This window comes from Oryzias melastigma, linkage group LG17 (genome assembly GCF_002922805.2).
Source record: "Oryzias melastigma strain HK-1 linkage group LG17, ASM292280v2, whole genome shotgun sequence".
Classification (NCBI taxonomy): Eukaryota; Metazoa; Chordata; class Actinopteri; order Beloniformes; family Adrianichthyidae; genus Oryzias; species Oryzias melastigma.
In genome coordinates, this window is record NC_050528.1 from 19,462,689 (window position 1) to 19,482,279 (window position 19,591).

The 19,591-nt window shown below is 39.1% G+C and overlaps 2 protein-coding genes across 6 annotated transcripts in view; one reads left to right on the forward strand and one right to left on the reverse strand.

The window, feature by feature from the left end:
* LOC112147153 (nucleoprotein TPR) overlaps positions 1–15,974 on the reverse strand; it is a 23,760-nt gene extending 7,786 nt beyond the window's left edge. For all 3 annotated transcript variants that reach the window (XM_024273300.2, XM_024273299.2, XM_024273298.2), the window contains exons 1-39: positions 15,706–15,974; positions 15,177–15,281; positions 14,800–14,864; positions 14,168–14,258; positions 13,990–14,093; positions 13,745–13,909; positions 13,575–13,667; positions 13,121–13,201; positions 12,344–12,431; positions 12,094–12,231; positions 11,903–11,997; positions 11,632–11,829; positions 11,445–11,552; positions 11,029–11,252; positions 10,457–10,620; positions 10,260–10,378; positions 10,030–10,178; positions 9,478–9,640; positions 9,030–9,164; positions 8,547–8,687; positions 8,237–8,441; positions 7,950–8,146; positions 7,727–7,867; positions 7,495–7,611; positions 6,657–6,860; positions 6,387–6,562; positions 6,142–6,289; positions 5,929–6,066; positions 5,139–5,270; positions 4,089–4,219; positions 3,754–3,964; positions 3,517–3,666; positions 3,035–3,127; positions 2,216–2,320; positions 1,492–1,671; positions 1,371–1,409; positions 1,080–1,238; positions 891–1,002; positions 618–802 (exon numbers count right to left, since the gene is read on the reverse strand). In XM_024273300.2, coding sequence (XP_024129068.1) covers positions 618–802; positions 891–1,002; positions 1,080–1,238; positions 1,371–1,409; positions 1,492–1,671; positions 2,216–2,320; positions 3,035–3,127; positions 3,517–3,666; positions 3,754–3,964; positions 4,089–4,219; positions 5,139–5,270; positions 5,929–6,066; positions 6,142–6,289; positions 6,387–6,562; positions 6,657–6,860; positions 7,495–7,611; positions 7,727–7,867; positions 7,950–8,146; positions 8,237–8,441; positions 8,547–8,687; positions 9,030–9,164; positions 9,478–9,640; positions 10,030–10,178; positions 10,260–10,378; positions 10,457–10,620; positions 11,029–11,252; positions 11,445–11,552; positions 11,632–11,829; positions 11,903–11,997; positions 12,094–12,231; positions 12,344–12,431; positions 13,121–13,201; positions 13,575–13,667; positions 13,745–13,909; positions 13,990–14,093; positions 14,168–14,258; positions 14,800–14,864; positions 15,177–15,281; positions 15,706–15,856 — 5,400 coding nt within the window. In that variant the 5' untranslated portion in view covers positions 15,857–15,974. The remainder of the gene's footprint in view (positions 1–617; positions 803–890; positions 1,003–1,079; positions 1,239–1,370; positions 1,410–1,491; positions 1,672–2,215; positions 2,321–3,034; positions 3,128–3,516; positions 3,667–3,753; positions 3,965–4,088; positions 4,220–5,138; positions 5,271–5,928; positions 6,067–6,141; positions 6,290–6,386; positions 6,563–6,656; positions 6,861–7,494; positions 7,612–7,726; positions 7,868–7,949; positions 8,147–8,236; positions 8,442–8,546; positions 8,688–9,029; positions 9,165–9,477; positions 9,641–10,029; positions 10,179–10,259; positions 10,379–10,456; positions 10,621–11,028; positions 11,253–11,444; positions 11,553–11,631; positions 11,830–11,902; positions 11,998–12,093; positions 12,232–12,343; positions 12,432–13,120; positions 13,202–13,574; positions 13,668–13,744; positions 13,910–13,989; positions 14,094–14,167; positions 14,259–14,799; positions 14,865–15,176; positions 15,282–15,705) is intronic.
* Positions 15,975–16,262: 288 nt separating this feature from the next.
* The window catches only part of odr4 (odr-4 GPCR localization factor homolog), a 6,207-nt gene continuing 2,878 nt past the window's right edge, over positions 16,263–19,591 (forward strand). The window contains exons 1-8 of one of the 3 annotated variants that reach the window (XM_024274464.1): positions 16,263–16,350; positions 16,741–16,844; positions 16,954–17,061; positions 17,170–17,262; positions 17,723–17,829; positions 17,906–17,942; positions 18,220–18,363; positions 18,443–18,538. In XM_024274464.1, the coding sequence (XP_024130232.1) occupies positions 16,746–16,844; positions 16,954–17,061; positions 17,170–17,262; positions 17,723–17,829; positions 17,906–17,942; positions 18,220–18,363; positions 18,443–18,538 (684 nt within the window). In that variant the 5' untranslated portion in view covers positions 16,263–16,350; positions 16,741–16,745. Of the gene's footprint in view, positions 16,407–16,740; positions 16,845–16,953; positions 17,062–17,169; positions 17,263–17,722; positions 17,830–17,905; positions 17,943–18,219; positions 18,364–18,442; positions 18,539–19,591 lie in introns of all 3 variants that reach the window. The other 2 variants (XM_024274463.2, XM_024274465.2) reach the window with 2 other exon arrangements.

A 19,591-nucleotide genomic window follows, 5' to 3' on the forward strand; every position in this document is an offset into this window, starting at 1 on the left:
GACAAAAAGCAGGAGTCTTTACTCCAAATATGCATTTATGGCAACAGTTCCCTTACATTATAATAATAACATACAATATTCACCAACCAGCTGTGTGATGCTACGTGGATGCTGCTAATAAAGTACTTCAAACTGTGGATTCACATTCATTATTAGATTTCCAAAAAATGCTTTTTTTTACACAAACATATAATAAACAAATAAAGTTAAAACCAGCTTCAAATATTTTACAGAGGGTGAAGATAATATTTACCCCCAAAAACTGAAATCTGAATACAAAATATTTAAAAGAATTTAAACCCCACATTAGTCCCGTACAGGCTGATCTGTGAATATATTGTCCAACAATAAACCTGTATTATAGTTGTGACCACAACTCTATATGAAACAATATAGTCATGCAAAACAAACGTTATAAAAGTAAAAAATAAAAAGAAAATTCCAGATGATTTTGTTTAATGTAAAAATTAAAAAATAAAAAAATAAATCTTGTCTTCCAGTGTCTATATATTCTCTAGTCAGTAGCCTCTCATGTTGGTAACGACGTCTTCTTCTCACATGTGAGCAGATGTATTTAGCTAACAGAGGTTTGGGACCCCTCTGTGTTGGTGCTGTACCTTGGTTCCGCTCTGGTCCTGTGGTTCCTCTCTGGACTCCGAGTGCGCTTGAGACTCTCTCAGCTCTCTTTCCAGTCGAAGAATTCGTCCTTCATATTGAGACTTCAGTGCATTCATCCTCACCTCCAGCTCCTCCTTAGTTTGCTTCAGTTCTTCAACCTCCTGACTGAGCTTCTCTTTAGCACCTGAACAGAAAAGGCAAATGCTGATCATTAAAAACCTTTAAAATATACAAATGTATTAGTATTTTTATTTGTGCCTCTGCAAACTTACTGTTTACTTGTCCGATTTTAACTTTGGCTCCAACTATGGCCTTTTTGGTCTTCTCCTCTTTTTCAGCCATCTGCTGTTTAAGCTGTTCTTCTCTGTTTTTGCTCTCAGCCAGCTGCAAAACACAAACCGTTAACCGACAGAAACCAACAGAGAGATGTTCCACCCTGCAGCTCGATCAATCCTGGTTACCTCCTGCTTAAGCTTCTCCATCTCATCATTAGAATCCCCAGCAGCAGGATCACTTTGGTTCTGGTTCATCTGAACGGCTGATCCAGCTTCATTATTCTGCTTTGCTTCATTCAGCTGATCTTGCAAGCGTTTTACATCTTGTTCACGCTCAGCAACAGTCTGATCAGAAGCAAAAATATATTTATACACAAAACAGCAAGGAGACAATAATACATTAAGATAAGACAAAAATTCTCAAATAGAGACAAAGTAGATATCAAGAAATCATCTTCGTAAAGCTTTTATTCTCACCTTCTGAACACTGTCCAGCTGCCCCTGAAGCTCGGTCACCTGTAAAAATCACAAGAGCAAGGCCTGAGGATTTACAAGAAATATGCCACAAAGATCAACAACAGAGTAAACGTGTTTTCACCTTTGTCTCCGTTTGAGTCAGAGCAGATTTGAGGTTGTTGACTTCCTGGGTGGCCTGCTGAAGCTCTTTGTTTTTTGTGACGTTTTGGTCTTTCATCTGCTGGAGCTCCCTCTGGATCTGCTGAATCATGGTCTGACGAGTCAGAGCTTGAGCCTGCGCGGACTTGAACTGGTTCTGTACCTTTAGAATAAATACAGGAACTTTTTTGGTGACTGAAATTGGTGATTTATATCTTATATTGCAGGGATAAGAAGCTCTTCTTTTAGAGAATATTTATAAAAAGTTGTCCACTGATCCCCACCCAGATTGGGTCCTTAGGCAAGACCCTTGACTCTGCTGCATAACTGGGTCCCTGTGCCCCTCAAGTACAGGGTTGTGTCAGGAAGGGTATCTGGTGTAAAAACTCTGCCAAATCACTGATGCGAAACAGTGGGTGCTGTTACGCTGTGGTGACCCCGAAAGGGATAAGCCGAAAGTGAACCACCAGCATGAAGCAAAGTCAGCTTAAAGAAATCATACCATAAAACAATTCCTCTATTTTAGAAATTAACAAAACTAAACAGGAGATAAAAATGTTTTTTTTTACATTTATTTGTGCAGATTTCTATATATTCCCAACAGTGAGTATTAAAAAAAGACGTTACCCAGAAAATTTACAAAAAAATAAAGAAGTTCTTTGTTTTTTTTCCAGACTCTTTAGATGGTTGTGATGATAAAAGCGTACCTGCTGGGTCTGGCTCTTGGCTTGTTGAAGCTCTTTCTGACTTTGGGTCAGCTGGTTCTGACTCTGCTGCAGCTGGTTCTGAGTCTGAGATAACTGGGACTGAAGCTGCAGACACAAACAGGAAAGCTGGCATTCACAGACTGTTGTCACTTTGTTTCTATCAAGAGCAGCAAAAATATAAAAACTGAGCAGAAAGGCTCAAATCTGTCAATGAAAACACAAACAGTCTTCAGGTGGCCTGAGCATAAAACTCTGAAGGAAAGGTTTCAGAGCTGCAGAAGAACAATATTTTTGTTATAGAGCAGTGGTCCCCAACCGATGGGGCACGGACAAATACCGGTTCGTGGGTCATTTGGTACAAGGTCGCAAACAGAAAAAAAGAAACACGTGCTAACTTTGATTATTTCTGATTAGTTTATTTTTCTGATCCAAAAGGAAGTTTTATATTAAAAAACTGCTGAATTCTGTTGAGGAAAGACAAAATATGATCTATCTTTTTTCCCTGAAAGATAATGAAAGCCTGGATTGAGTGTTGAAATGACATTTTTGTGGGGAAAAAAAAATTGCTTATTTATTTTATAGAACTTTTTTCAAATCAACAATTTTGTTTCATTACATTTTCAACATCTGTATAAAAAAAACTTTTTAGACTTTTTTAAAATAAATTTCTTGAAGTGGGATTTTATTTTGAAAATAGATTTCCAGAGACCAGAAGCCTTAAAGTGGTTGAGGATCACTTCTCTATAGAACACATTTCTGAGTTCTAGCTTTAAAATCTCAGCACTTTTGCAGCTCTTACTAAACATGTCAGACGTGTACCTGTGTCAGCTGGTTCTGGATTTCCTGAAGCTTCTTCTTTGTCTGCTGGTTGTCCTTCTGGGATTCCTCCAACTCCTGTTGGGATTTCTGGGCCTACAGAAAGAGATTACGGTAAATCTTTGTTTATTTTAAGGAAAGGCCTTCTAGAAAAATAATCAATTTATTGCACATATATTCCTCCTTCTGGTGATAATTTTTATCTACACTAATACATTACATTTAGTTAATAAAAAATGTGTAATCAAGCCAATAGGCTCACTTTACTTATCCAGTTTTTCCAAATTTATCATACACATGCAATAAATGGACTAAAAAATAAGTATCTGGACTTAGAAACATCTTTGTAAAGATCAACAAAATAATTGAGGCAGTGATTATTCTGATTTAACTTTGAGATGATCTTCTCATTTGATCAAACCTAAATCTGTCTTTTTCTTTCCCTGTAAAGCATTAAAAGTGTCCACAAGGTATTTTAAGATCACCTCCTCCAGCTTTTTCTGCACCTCCTCTTTCAGTGAGTTCAACTCCTCTTGGGTCTTCTTGAGCTCCTCCTGAGTTTTGGCCAGCTCCTGCTGCGCCTCCTGGCTTGGAGCCAGCTCAGCTCCTCCTTTGGTAGCGGATTCACTGACCAGCTGGGAGACAAACAAACAGAGATGCTATCTAAAGAGGTTCTCCATCATGGTTTCACTTCTCCAAACGGTTTCATGGCCGCAGAGCACCTTGTCATGCTGGGCTTTCAGCTCCTCGTACTGGGTCTTGTAGCGCCGCCCGATCTTCTTCACCTGGGTGATGGTCTTGTTCTTCTCTAGAATGTCGTTGTTTTTTGCTTCGAGGTCTTTCTTGAGAGAGTCTCTCTCTGACATCAGGTGGACTATAGAGTCCTTGAAGCCTTGTATTTGAGAGTGAGCGGAGTTACTGCTAGCGGTGGATCTGCAGCATTGGAAAAACAAACGATGGAGGTCATTGTGGTTATGTATGTTTAGAAATCATTGGGCGGAAAGAAAGCAACGGCAAAAGTTTACAACAGCAACGCGTGATTTTGCTTTGTTTCTACCTGGCCAGCTCAGTCTTCAGCTTGGCCGTCTCCTCAACCAGCTGCGAGATGCGTTTCTGTTGAGCCTCCCTCTCTGATGTCAGTTTTTGTCTCTCCTCAGAGTCACCGGTTTTTTGCTGACTAATCAGTTGCTGTGGAAAAAAAAATAGAAAAAAATAAATAAATAAAAATTCAGAAAAAATAAGTTTATTGGGGTTAAGTACTAGATAAAATCATTTTGGTAGAAACTTGAGAATTCATTATAAAGTAAATTGAAATCATTATTTAAAGTCCCACTCCAATGAAAATCACATTTTAAACATGTTCTTGTGGCCTTTTTCTGATGATGAAGGACATTAAGAAAATTAAGCTTCAAATTGCATTTCCGAGTATTTTTTCTTCATTCAAATTGTGTCGAATCAGGAGCAGATGAAAAAAAGGGTTTGGAAAAAAGCTTGTAGCGGTGACGTAGCCACTACAATCGGCAAGTCATAAGCTCCATGCTCCGCTCCATTATGATACATCCAATAGCAGTTAGATCCATGTGCGTCTCTTTTTTCTCGTCTGAGCTGGAATCTGGCTCTAAACTCGAGACAGGCCACTCTGAGCTGGACTGCTTCAGTCTGCATTTATAACCACACTAACAGTTTTCAGAAAAAGCATCAGCTAATTGTGAGGATTCTGCAGATGCCTCTCCATTGTGTTGTGGGAGTTTTATATGTGACTGTAGCTTAAGCTAGCAAGAGAAAGCGTAAACAAAGCAATGATGGGAAATGAGGGTCAACTGTCCTGCCCCATTTCAGATTAACTACTGGCACTCCGTAGCAACTATGTCCTATACAATGAAAGTTTTTTTAGGCTAAAAGCAGCATAATCGTAACCAAAAGACCACTTTTACAGTACATTAAAAGATGATCAATGTGGAACTTTAAATGAATGTTAACCTTAACACTAAACCATATGTTGCTCAACATTTGAATTTTTTGATAAATGTAAAAGAAAAAATTAAAAAGACAAATATTTGCTTTGGTTTTTCCAATGTTCCATCTCAACTCTTAACTTTCTACAAACCTGTATCCTGTTCTTGCATCGTTTGAGATCTTCCTCCAGCAGCCTCTTGTCTGCCTGCATGGAGCTGTTCTTCTCTGACAGTTGAGACAGAGAGTTGTGCAGAGGGCTGATGTCTGACTGCAGCTTTGTCACCTTGTAGAAACAGACAAAAGTAAAAATATATTAAGTAAATTGTACATATTTGTACTTAAAAATTGAACAATATTTTCTCCTGGATATGGTAACAGGTGTGCTTCTTAGACAACTAACTATCCTCCATAAACTTTTTGTTTGCTTTACTAAGAACGTAGTAAAAAAAGACAGTGGACAAAGACAGATGAAGACTCAACAAAAACTCTTTCCTGATATCCTTCTTTTGAACTTTTAATGTTTCGTTTCTCCCCATCACACTTACAGCTCAGCCAAACTATAGATGCTGGGAAGACAGCCGTTTGAATTATACAATAAAAAAACACTAAAATTGGGTCACTTTCAGAAACATCTTATTTTGATTAACTTTATAAAATATTTGCATGAGAGGTTGTCAAGTCTGAAAGCACTTGACATGAAACCATGCAGTCATTTCAGACCTTGAATTTTTGGTCAGTTGCTTTTTTAAAGTTAAAAACGTAGAAAACAAAAAATAGAAAAGAAGAGGCCAAGCTGTTGGACAACATTTTTTTAACCTGATGTACTAGTTTATTTTTGAAGTACAAGAGTCAACAATAAATGTAGCCCACTGCTATTTTGTTGCAAAATATACATTCAATAATATGATTGAAGTGCTAAACAGTATAAGCTAATGTCTTACTTTAGCTTGGGCCTGCTGCAGCTCCTGCTCCAGTTTACTTCTGTCCATTTTTAGCACCTTGATGGTTTCTTGGAGAGTGTTGATGCTCTCCATCCTCTTCAGTTGTTCTTGCTGCTGGGCTATGGTCTTGGTTGTCAACTTGAAGCACAAAAAAAGACAGTTTATTATGATGAAGACGTGACATCTTCCTGGTTTCACCGTTGCGTTTTATACCTGCATTTTCTCCCTTTCTGAGTTTAGAGCTTCCTGCAGCTCCTTCAGCTCTCTGTCTTGATGTTCGACTCGCTGTTTGTGGCGCAGAGCTTCGCCTTCGTATGCCTCACATTGAGCCAAGGCGATTTCCTTCTCCCGCCTCACAAACCTGCATCACAATCACACTTTAACGTCGCTCTGATTTACACAATCCTCCTAAGTTTAGCAGGGTAGTTTCAAACAAATCTCTTGTAGAGGTTTGTTACCTGAGAATCTCCAGTATCTGTTCTGTGGTCTTCCCCTCCTCACTGAAGGACAGGTCCAGCTGCTGCTGCTGTTGCTGCAGGCGGCTCTTTGCAGCCATTTCATCCATCTGCTGGTGAAGAAGAGCATTCTGTTTTCCCAGCTCATCGCAGCGACGGATCTGATTGGCCAGGTTCTCCTAATGGTGAAAAAGAGAAAACTTGTGACCAACCGTAAACAGAAATTTCCCTAATTTAGCAGTTTTGACACATGAAGAGACTTCACAGTCATACCTTCAGCTGTTTCTCCACTGTGTTTAATGCAGAGGTTTTCTCCTGAAGGAGAGCAGCAGTCTTCTTCAGATCTTCTTCTAGCCGTCTAATCCGTGCTGCTTCTTGTTGGGATGTCTTCTTCAGCTGCTGCAGAGCCTCAACATCAGCAGCATGAAGCATCAGCTCCCGCTCATACTTGCCCTGCGCCTCTGCAGCAAGTTTGGTCTGAAAAAAATCATAGATAGGACACAGTCTATGGAGAGAAAATAGACGGTCCCTGATTTGTGTGTGCGTAATCCTTTAATTGTGCGTAACTTTGGGTTTGTGTGTGCGTAATTCTTTATATCTGTGCAATATTTGTGCCACATAAATGGCTGCGTGGTCAACTTAACCCCCCCCCTTAATCCCACCTGGCTATTAATATTTTTTGTTTATTGTAACTCTGGTTTTGTGCGTAATTCTTGATATCAAAGCATAACTTCAGTTTGTGCGCAATTTTTTATATTTAACCTTAACTTTGGATTTGTGTGCAAGTAATTCTTGATTTGTGAGTAACTTTGGATTTTGTCTGCATAACTTTGGATTTGTGCGTAATTCTTGATTTTTGTGCATAACTTTGGATTTGTGCGTAATTCTTGATTTTTGTGCATAACTTTGGATTTGTGCGTTTGTAATTCTTTATATCTGTGCGATATTTGTGTCAAATAAACAGCTGCGTGGCCAACTTAACTCCACCTGGTTATAAATATTTTTTACGTTACATATTTCCTGTGAAACATACATTTACAGTGTTTGAGGATCTTGTAAACTAGTCTGAATCTCCATCTACTCAGAATGTGAGCAGAGAGTGTGAATGAACCTGCAGGAGGCTGTCCTGTGTGGCCTTCTGCTCCTGTGTGACAGCAGCAGCCGCCCTCTCTAGCGCCTCCTGCTGTTCCGTCTGGCTTGCCTTCAGACTGCGCTGCAGCTCATACACCTGGAAATTAAAAAACGTGCAGAACAGCTCAACCTGATTCTTAGGCGATTAAAGAAAAAATATGAAGACAGAACCAAATCCTGCCAGCAAGGGCAAACGTTGCAGATGAACGCACTTGTTTCTCCACGGCTTCAACAGCCTTCCTTTTCTCTTCCTGCTCTTGTTCCTTCATCTTTTCCAACTCTAAAATCCTCATCTCCAGCTGCTTCTGCAGCTCTTCTGTCTCCTTGAGTTGGGTCTCCAGAGGGGAACGTAACTATGAAGCAGAAAACTGAAGTAAGTGGGTTTCCAATGAAGGTTTTGGAGGGTCTGAAGTAGAGATTTAAAGAAAATAAAACCTCTTTCTCTTTTTTCAGACTGTCCTCCAGAGTGAGCACCACCGATCGGTACTGTTCCACTGTGGAGTTTGCCGTCTTCAGCTGCTCTGCTAGTTCAGTGCTTTGCTCTTCAGCGCTGCGGAGGAGACCTTTTAGCTCTGACAGCTCCTGCTCTGATTGGCTGGGCTGCTGAGACGCTGCAGGAACTGGAGAACGAACTAAACAGAGCAGTAGCAGAACACAAAGAAAACAAATTAGATATGTCAAATCAGGTGTTCATCTTTACTATCAAAGGCACTCCTCTTTACCTCTCAGTGGCACTCGGAGGCCTGCAGCTCTGGTCACCGGGGCAGACGTGCTGCTGGAGGTCGCAGTCGCCTCAGAAGAAGATGCAGACGCCAGCTGGGACTTCAGTGCAGCCACCTGCTGTTCAGAGCTGCGCAGCAGCTCCCTGGTCTTCTGCTGAAGTGTGTTCTGGGTCTCCAGCTGCTTCTTTGCTTCCAACAGTTGAGCCTGCAGGGTGGGGGAAAATAGTTATGTTCAAAGAATTATTGTTTAATCCATGGGCCAAAAAACACACAAGTTTGAAGAAATATTTGCCAGAAATATTGAACGTACATCCATGGTGCGGCCCAGAGCGTGTCTTTGTGCAACTTCCTGTTCCACCCTGGCCTTCATTGAAGCCAGCTCTTTCTCCAGGTGCTCTATTCTATTGTTGAGCCGCTGGCGAGTCTCTGTCTCTGTACGCTCCATACTCAGCTGGACAAAAAGGTCAAGATCAGAAACACAAAAGTGCAATTCAGAAAAGACAGAGCAAAATGAGCACAAAGACAGAAAAAAACTCTAAAAATTGGATTAGATTAGAAATGGTTTATTTTAAGCAATCAAAGCATGTCAAACATAGGATATTAAGGCATCAAATATAGATTACTTGAGAGGGAGAGGGAGGAATAAAATGTACATAATCCCATATACCATTTGAACAGGAATTATTCTAATCCTTATCATAACTTATAATCAGATATTTATACCTTACCAACACAGATTCAAGTCATTAAGAATTCTTAAGCATCAATAATAAGATCTATTTCTACATGGTACCTGAATGGACTTGAGGTTGGTGAGCAGCAGATTCTGGTTGCATTGTTCAGCCAGGATGGCTTCTTTCTCTCGACAGAGTCGAGTCTCCGCCTGTCTTAACATGTCCCTCTCCTTGGTAATGTTCTCCACACGAACCTGCAGATGAAGCAGTAACAACATATCAAATTATTTCAGAGTTTTTTAAGTTTTCAAGAAGTTATGGTTTTGTTTTTAACCAAGTCTTTCTGCTGAAACCATTCTGGACTAATTGAACTACGATTAAATTAAAAGGGTCAACCATCATTCAGAAAAACTTTTCTGTGTCGGCTACCTAAACAGGTTAATTTCTATTTCAGACAAAATAATGCACAATAAAGGACACAGATCTTCTTCAGACAAACTGAAAAAATCTGGCATGCACTCCCAGCACTTTATGATCTTTTAAACTGGTCTGTTTCTTGGTGCGTACCTCTTCCAGTGCCAGTTTCTCAGTAGCCTGCCTCAGGTCGTGACTCATTGTGTGAATGACCTGCTCCTGCTGTTGGGTTGTCGCGATCATTTTGTGGTTCCTCTCCTGCAGGGCAGCGATCTCTCTGCGGTACGCCGCTACCGTCTCTTGGAGCATTTCATACCTTAAATATTAAAAGCACAAAATACGCACAAGGTTGATCAGCAAGAACACAGCAGTGGAGGATAAACCAAACAACTCAAATCAACAATATTTCATTCAAAAAAATATTATCTTTTTTTATTCTCATGAGTGTAATCAATCTTTTACATATTGTGTTTGCATTTTGGTTTATTTTACACCATTTTAAAATGATGAAAATTGTGTGTTTTCTAGCGGTTTTCTCTTAAAAGTCTTGCTAGCTTTTCATCATGTTTGTGTTATGAGGCTAACTCATCAAAAATGACAGTTTATGATCTTAATCCGGTAATAATAGTGAATAATCTGTATATATTATAATAGATGAGCGGTTTTCTATTTTGTTCATGCATTAAATCTCTTTTAGCTGCTCACCTCTTGTTGCTGAACTCCAGCTGCGACGTGAGTTTGGCGTGACTGGAGCGCAGCTCTGTCAGCTGTTTCTGCAGCCGATCGTTTGTTTCGTTCAGCATCCGGTCATTCTCTGCCTTCTCCTTCTTGTACAGAGTGAAGGCGTCGTTGAGCTGTAAAGGAGACACGCATCCACTCAGACCTTTTCAAAAAAAAAAAAAAAGAGAAGCCAGGTAAATTCTGCAGACACTCACCTGCTTTAAAGCGGCTTTGGTCTGAGCCGTCTGCGCAGCCTCTGCAGCTGCAGCTCTCTGTGGGGTGGAGCGAGTGGCTGGAGCCGAGGGACGATCGGGCTGCGGGGAGGGGTCATGACCTGAAAGCAAATGTGAAAATCTGATACGGTCCAAATAAAAGTCACCATAAACTGCTCGACATGGCTTGTTGTGATCACCTTGAGTTGGAAGGCTGAAGCCCGTGCTCTGAGTCAGCAGCGCCTTGAACATGTCTCTCTGCCTGGCGCTGGAGTCGGCCAGCTGTTTCTGCTGGTTCCTCTGCTCCCTTAGCTGCTCCACCTCCTTCTGAAGCTTGTCCACACTTAACTCCAACTCTGTTATTCTGGAGAATAACTGTTTGCTTCAGTTTTATGTTAACAACAATATTTTTTTTATCAGATTTGACAACATTTTCAACATTGATAAGACTCAACTTAAGGGAAACTTTCTTTAAGAACAATTAAAGCTTCTGTGTTGGAGAATCCATATAACACTGTATGGTATTAACAATCTCATTATAATTTCACCAATACATTTTACTATATTTGAACTGTATGAGATTAATATGAATTTCTAAAACATATATAGATCATTAATGTATTTCTAAACAGATGTGTCTAAATGTATTAACTGTGAACTCAAATTTTAACTGAATCAAATTCTATTGAGTGGATTGAAAGAATCAGAAAAAAAGCAATTGAATCAATTCTGAAAATTATTGGTGATACCTGGCCCAAATTTTTTTTCTTACCGTGCTGTTGTGAAGCTAGCCTGTTGTTTGTCTTTCTCCTCCTCCAGCTCCCGCAGCCTTCCCAGCAGGCTTTGGTTCTGCCGCTGGAGCTCCACCACACTGCGGAAGGTCAACGGGCCAGAGCCAACATCCTCGGAGGTGCTCGATATGTCAGCCGAGCAGCCGTCGCTTTTGGTCACCTGGTTTCCTCTGGCTTCTTCCAGCTCCACCAGCAAAGCACACAACTGAACCAAAGAAAAAAAACTTTGGATTAATCTGCATTAATTAAAAATACTTTTTTGAACTGGACTTTTGTCCTTCAATTTAAATTTAAACAGCCACAATCCTTTTTTACAACAGTTAATAAATCTTTAAATTTCAGGATGCAGATAAAACAGCTTGAGGTTAAGTTTTCTTTAGCAGCTCTGATGGCAAACCTGTGAAGATGTATCCCCCAGCTGTCCTTCAGTCTTCAGTTTGTCTCTCTCCAGCTCATCACAGCGCTGCTTGGCCTCCTCCTTCTCCTTCTGCAGGCTGTAGATCTCCTGATGCAAAAACAGCAGCAGCATTAAGGTTTTGCTTTTGTTGCAGTCATTCTAATGAATTAATAACCCACTAACGCACAGCACGAGCTTGTTCCAGTTTGTTGCACAGAGAGGCCATGGACCTCTGCATGCCTTCGTACTCCTCTCTCTGCCGCTTGAGGACCGGCGCCTTGGACTCCACTTCATGGACAATCTCGTCCAGAACTTTGCTCACCCTCTTTGTCTCCTGCTTCTCCAGCTGCAGCTGTGTTTGGCACTCAGCATACGCATTGTACAGCTACACGTAAAAACAAACAAAAACTCAATTTTCACATGGTTTACGCGTATTCCTAAATAAATGATGAACTCACGTCAAAGAATTTCATGCCAGGTTTGACAATGGCTGCGATGGCAGCTGCTGATGGACACATCGAGTTCAGCTGCTCCTCCGTCAGAGAAGGCACACCTTCATCAGAAAACAGTCACAGAGGTTTCAATTGAGTAGATGTTAATGGTTATTAGGGATTCAACCCAAAAAGTATGTGTGCGTGTGTTTTCTTACAGCATTGCTTGGCTGCTGCCTTCACTGTAGCATTCTCCAGCTCTTTCTCCATCTTCTTAATCTTCTCTTTAAGTTCTGCCTCAAGCCGCATCTTTTGCTCCTCACTCTCTGAGACCTTCTTCTCAAGAGCCTTGTTGGCTGCAAAGATAAGACATCAGTTACTCTCCAGTGATCTACAACGTTCAACAAAACGATCTTATGAAACAAATTCTGACTCAAACTGACAAATATTAGAAATCTGGAGTCCTACCTTCTCCTGTGTCTTTAACCAGCCTGCTCAGCTCCTCCACCGCTCTGTTTAGTTCTTGGTTCTTGACCTCCATGTCAGTTGCTGCCCCCTGCAGGAGGGTAAAAGTTAAAACATCCTGAATGGACTCATCTAGCTGGAAAAGTTTGTTGGTCCGCTTAATTTGATCCGGATCGAGTCCTGAACCTTGTGTTTGGTCTGTATTCACCCAAATGTGTCCACTCTGAATACACCTTTAATGTCTCTTAGTACATCAGTAAATACAGGGTTCCTACAAGTTTATTCAAGTTAAAGTTAAGACTTTTAAATATCATGCATTTCAAAAATTAAGATTAATTTCTCAGCCCACTTAAATTAAAAGAAAAAAAAAATTGAAAATCATTTACAAACAAAGTCAGTGCAGATGGTTGAGAGGCACAAGCAGCGAGCTGGGTACCATTCGCTGCTTGAGAGCATTAGGAGCTGACATGACACCTGTTCTATCCATGACATGTTAAATGTGCTTTTCCCCAAGATTAAAACTGTAGCTTCCTGCCATGTTGTTTGCAGTCTGTGTTGCAATGCTAATGAATGGTTCTGCCGCTCTTCATTTACAGTATTTGATGAAAATAAAATGTATGGGTGAAAAAAAAAACACGTTTGTGACCAAAAATGTGAAACGGCAAAGTTTCAAACAGCACAATTGTTAAGTTTCAGATATAAAACTATTATTTCCAAATTCCTTAGTACTTTTTCAGGCCCCGTGGGGACCCTGAAATAAAAATGGAACCAGATTCTGACCTTGTAAAGTGAGGACAGCTTGACGTGGGCATTGAGCTCATTGCGGTATTTCTCCTCCATGGCATTCTGCTCATCTTTCAGCTGAACAGGAAAGCAGAGTTATCAGCACATACAAAATGTTCCATAAAAATTTGACATTCATTTTGAGAAAACAACTTTATTTGGATTTCAACTGGTTTGGACGTTTCCATCAGAAGTACAAATATGCTGTTGGCAGACTATAGTCATTTCTGCTATTTAGTTACAGGTTTAATCCTTGTCACCTGTTGGTAAAATTAATCTAATAACATGTTACTAATTCAGAGTTTTATTTAAAAAGGTGTAAATGTAAACATTCCTTTAACTAATTTACTGGTTTCATGACTTTAATGGATATGATACAGAAATACTTGTGTGTGTTACCACATTTTCATGACATAAATTGTAGAGCACAGGCCTGTGTGGAGTGCATTACCTGCTTCAGTTTGCTGTTGAGGTCTTCCGCTCTTTGACTTTGACTTTCACGGGTTTCTTTCAGAGAAGTCAGCTGACTTTCCAATGTGAGCACCTTTTGAAAAGAAGGCTGTTAGCAAAGACACAAGTATTGTGGATTTTTGTTGTTAACTCTCATTTCTTTTGCGTTACCTGTTCGGTTTTGCTCTTGAGGTTGGCCTGCAGCTCCAGAATCTTGCTGCCTTTGTCTTTCTCTGTGTTCAGTAGTTCTTCCGTTTTTGTCTTCAACTCTGCTGTCAGCCACTCAATCTTCTTCTCCAGAAGTTCCCTCTCCTGCTCCATCCGTTTCTCTCGATGCTTCAACACATCAAGAGAGGTTTTCAATGTGCTTTGAGGCGTCAGCTTTTCCACTGAGCTGCAGTAGTTTCATGACGTACCTGCACAGAGGCTGCAGACGACTGTATTTCATCCAGTTTCAACTGCAGCTCCATCTTCACTTTGCTGGTTTCCGTCAGCCTCTCATTGAGACGCTTCATATCCTCTTTGAAAATACAACACTCGTCAAGCCAAGAAGCTTATATCATTAAAAACAAGCAAACAAACACAATAACCAACCTGTCAGATTCTCCACTTCCTGCGTTTTCTTCTCCAGAACTCGAGCCAACTCTCGTTTCTCTGCTTCAATTTCATACTTAGTTTTTGTTTGCTGAGGACACAAAACCTTAATAATAAACTTTAACAATTTAAGACATCAAATGTGATACTTCATAAAAACAAGCCAGTATTTAACTGGACTGCACCGCTTTTTATTCGTTTTGTTTTTGCGCCTGGAATTTTTCATGCAAAATATACCTAAAAATATTCAAAGAAGAAACCAACAACCTGGATTAATTGAGTTTTACTTTTATGCAAAACCAGTTTTAAGATATATTGTAAGCATCGTCTTAGTCACAACGCAGAGGCAAATTTATAAAGAAATACTGCTGCTCTGCAGAAACTATATCAAAGAAAACAACACAAATTTTTGATTTTGGCTAAAAATGGCATAATTATTATTAAAAGACCTCTAGAAGGGCTTTAACAATAGATAAAAAGACTGAGTGGGACTTAAGGAGCAAAGTACAGATTTATTTAAATACAGAAGCACTTTAACCTCTTTTAAGTTAAAATAATTTATTGCAAAAACTTTGATTTAAGGACAAACTTCAGCCTCCAATGATATTTGGGATCACACTTCTGACATGTACCTGTTGAGTTGGTTTACTCTCATTGGAGTCCCCCTCTATTCCCTTCAGAGCACACAGTTCCTCATCTACAGAAGAAATTGAAGAAATTAAGACAAAAAAGGCACAAAAGACAAAACAGAAGGGTTGATGAAAGTTTACTTACCCATAAACACTATAGAAATGTCATACAAGATTATACTAAGATGTGTTTTTCAAACATGTACACTCAAAACCCGGTGTATCTAAAACATTCAAATCAGGGGAACAATCTAACAAAACTGTGAGATCTTCAACTATTTAAAAGTGGAGAAAAAAAAACAACTAATAAAATGTTTTAGCTGCATTCTAAGGCATTTTAACAAATTTGTAATTTAATAAAAATATGTGTCAGAACTCACTTAGCTTCTTATTTTCTTCCTTTAAGGTCTGTAGTTCTCTGGTGGCAGAAAGCATCTGTTCCTGACCCTCCGCCAGCCTCTTCTCAATGTCAAAGTATTGTTGCTCTGAAGGGGTAAACAGTTAACAGTAAAGTTTGTTATGTTTCATTCAGTTTTGTGGCTTGTCGTATAGTTTAGTAAATTGAGTTAATTAGAACAAAGACTTATTTTACATGATTTCCATACAGGGTGTACAACATGTTGAAACGAAAAAGTAAATAAAACAATAACTCTAAAAGATTAAAAAATGAAAATACTATTTTTCAGTTCGTCACTAAAGAAGAATTCAGTTCAGCATCACTATGAAAATAAAATCGTCGCCAAAGCTAGCATAAGCTAGCATGATCAAGCTAGCACTTTTGAGGCGAAACCATGTAAAACTGTAATTATTACAAGTTTAAAGAAGCACATTTTTACTTTTTTCTTATTTTTACACAACTTATAACAAAACAATCAGTGATTCGGCTCAATTGTGAATGAAGTGACACACCGCTGTCTGCTTTGAGGCGCTCATGCTGTGTCTTGAGCACTTCGTTAGCATTCTGCAGCTCCGTCACAAACTTCTCGAGCTTGTTTTGAACGCCTTTCGGAAGCTTGTTCACCTCCGTCCGTTCGAGGACCTGCAGCAAAACCACCGCCATATCTACATATCTCAGCTAACAATGAAAAATGAAAAAAGGTACAACTTTTACACGAATACTAAACTGTGTTTCACCCGCAAACTCAATGAACGAGAGCAACACGTAAAGCTATCGTAGAAATGGAGGATGGGTTCTTTTGACTTTCAAAATAAAAGCACGGTTCGAGAAGCAGCTCCAGAAAATGTTTAAAGCAATATTTTGTTGTGTAATGTTGATATCATATAGTGATTTAGTGAAGCATTTAAGCAATAAATGTCTAATATTTGCGTATGTATATATCAAAATCTTAAAAACATCGACCTTTAATCTTTGCACTTTATTACTTTTGAAAGAAAGCGGAAACCTTTTATTTTTTATTTTTTGTGACTTGATGGTTTGAGTTTGAATCAACTGTAACATCAAAGATGTGCGACGGAAGTGAGGAGAAATGCAAAGGATTGTGGTAAAATGTGTTTTGTTTATCTGCTGACGAGACAGAGCCACTCATCAAGACTGTGAGCCATTCACCAGTGTTTTTGCGCTTATTTGGTCTCTGTCTAGCCTGTTTCAGGTATTTTTTGATAATAAAAATGTAAATTTAAGGCGACAGTTCTATTTTTGTTTATATTTTTGGCTGTAATTTTGTAAACGCAACGTTTCTGCGTTTAGCATACTGGCTAAACAATGTTTCACAGAAAACTTGTAGTTAGAATTAAAAATTCTATGTTTATAATATGTTATATACAGGTAAAATATACAAAAAGAAGAAGCATTTGACCTCTCTTCTTCATTTATTTTATCTGCTAAAACACTGATACAGACACTAACAAACACACTTGTGTATGACCACCATTGACACTTTTTCTGATAATACAGTCTATGATGAACACTTGTTTCTCTCCCAGGCACCATGGGTCGTGTTTACATAGTAGATGAGGATGTAGAAGAATACCTTTCCAAACTATGCTCACAACAAGCTGGTCCAGTTACAGGTCTGCTCATTGGACAGGTGTGCTTTCACACTGACTTATGATAATTCCACACTAAAATAACAATCATTTGGTAAGACCTTTCTTGAATGATTGTAAAAAAAAAAATTTATACATTATTTTTTTCAGAGTTCAGGACAAAGAGATTTTGTCGTCATAGCAGCTCCAACACCCAAAGATGAAGAGTCTGCAGGAAAGACTGTAGACAAAGAGTGGGTCTCTGAGCACGCTCGACAGGTAGGCTCCATCCCAGTAGAAAACGTATTTCATGATCATTCTTTGTATGTGCAACTATTTGCTCAACAGTAAGCTTTTAATTGTTTACTTTTTGGTACTGCTTTCCAGGTGTCCAGGATGCTGCTCGGAGGCCTTACGGTGTTGGGAGTTTTCATGATCACGGATGCTGATGCCAAAGACACAATAACTACACTTCGACAGGTATCACGCAACATATGCTTGACCTATCTTCTGCCAGGCTTTTGCTTTTGGACAAAACCTTTGTCATTTTTTTTTAATCTTTGGCTACACAGTGGTTACCTCACAGCTTGAGAAGGCTCTTGTTTAAATCCCAGCTGGGACCCTTCTCCCTGTGAATGCGTGTGATATTTGCCTGGTTTCCTCCCACAGCTCAAAAGCATGCTTCATAGATTCATTGGTGACTCTAAATTGCCACTATGCATGTGAGTGTGATTGTATGGTGACCTGTTCAGGGTGTGCACCGGCTTCGCTGGATTGGTTTGTGTGTAAGTGTCCTTGGTCAAGACACTACTGGTGGTTATAGGTTGCTGCCAGTTTTGGCACCAGTGTGTGTGAATGTGTGTGTGGCTTGAATCACTATGGATCTCAATAACAAACTGCTTAAACCACTGCATTGACATATGTGTGTTTGTGTGTGTAGTTGGTGTTTGCAGTAGAGAACCTGATCTCATCAGAGCAGAAGTGGAGCCCTGCAGAAGATGATGTCACAGACTGCGTTACACTTCATGTCAACCCCAAAACCCGGAAGTATCCTTTTTTTAATGCTGATTTTTTTTCTAACTTTCGCATAAATTGTATTATTATTCTTTAATTCTCTCATAAGAACTGTCTGCAGGACTTTTGACATCAAAGACCCCAAGGTTAGATTGGATTTTCCCACTTAAATCACATTTGTCTCCTACAGTCATGCGGATTTTGTGTCTTTTCATGAAATGTGTGATATATTCTTATTTTTAAAAATTATTCTACGTTTTTATAGAATAGTTTTACAGATATTTCAATCCCTTTTTACTTGTTTACAATGGCTTTTAACTTAACAACTTGATCCAGGCATGATTATCATGATCTTGATGCAGACCTGCAGGGCGTCTAAACACTATATGTGAGGTATTAATTGATATTTAACGGGTATTTCAGAGTGCAGCAAAGCCTGCAGATTTGAAGTACCAGTCAGGAGTGGGCTCCTGCTGGACCACAGTGTCTTGTTGGCTGAATGTTGACCTGTTGATCCCACTACCAGACAGCAGAGCATCCAAGGAAAACTCACAAAAAGGTCTTCAGGTTAGCACACTTGTACACTGATGGAAAGATGTTGTTTAATATCATTCTTTTTAAAATAATTTTTCTGTTTTTGTTTCAGGAAGGACTGAAGGTGTGGACACGACAGATAGAGAATGCTGTTTGTTTAATCGATGGCAAAAAGCTTCCAGAAGATTCAGAACTGACATCTGGACAGGTTGTATGCACTTGAATCCTGTTATTAAGCTTTAAATCAGAAAAAAAAATGTTCATGTTACACATGTTATTAAATTGCTGAAGACAGCAGTCATTCAAACTTGAGTAAACATCGTCCAAACTGGCCTTTAAAGGTTGTTTCTCTGGGTTATTTCTGTCTGCTAACAGACTCACTCTGCTGTTTGTCTAAATGGTAACTTATTTTCTGTACTTGCTTTAAGTTGAACTGAAAAAGATAAAAAACAAACAAATTATAAGATGCTCTTTAGCAATGCATTTAAACAGCTCCAGAATAAAACGGCAAAAAACTAAAATCAAATGACAACTTCCTAGCATTTTTCATTTTCATCTTTTATACGAAGTTGCAAAAAAATGCTTTTTTATGCTTGAATCTTCCTTTAAAAAAGAAACCTATAGCTGTTCATTTTTTATAGGGAGAGTCAATATTTGGTGGTATTATTCCACACAAACACCAGCATTTTATGATGCTCTTGTTTACTGTAAATAAAAAAAGAAGCACAGCTAAGCGTCAGGATTTATTCGATAAAAAAGCGTTGTCAGAAATTATTTCCAAGCCAGCTATAATTTAAAATTAGCGTTCCTAAAACAGTTTTCTTTGATATGACAATTTAAAAACAAACCAACAGGTTATCAGAAATGAGATGTGACTGTCGTATTGTTGCGGCTGTTTTTGTTGTTAAGAGACCCACTCCAATGAAAATCACGTGTTTTTAACATGTTTTAGTAGCATTTTTCCCATGATGGAGGACATATGTAAAGACACAAAGCTTAAAATTGCATTTATGAGTTTTGTTTTTTTTAATTCAAACTGATGTAAATTAGAAGCATAAAAAACGCTGTTTAAAAAAAACTCTCATTTGTGACGTATAAACTACATCAATTGGACCAAAGTCTTCCCTGCTCCGCTACATTCTATCTTGCAGATAAATATATCCATTAGCGTCTTTGTTTTCCCCGTCTGAGCTGCCATCTGGCTCAAAGCTGTACGCTGGGTTGCTTTTTTTGCTACACTAATAATAGCTTAGCTTGTGAG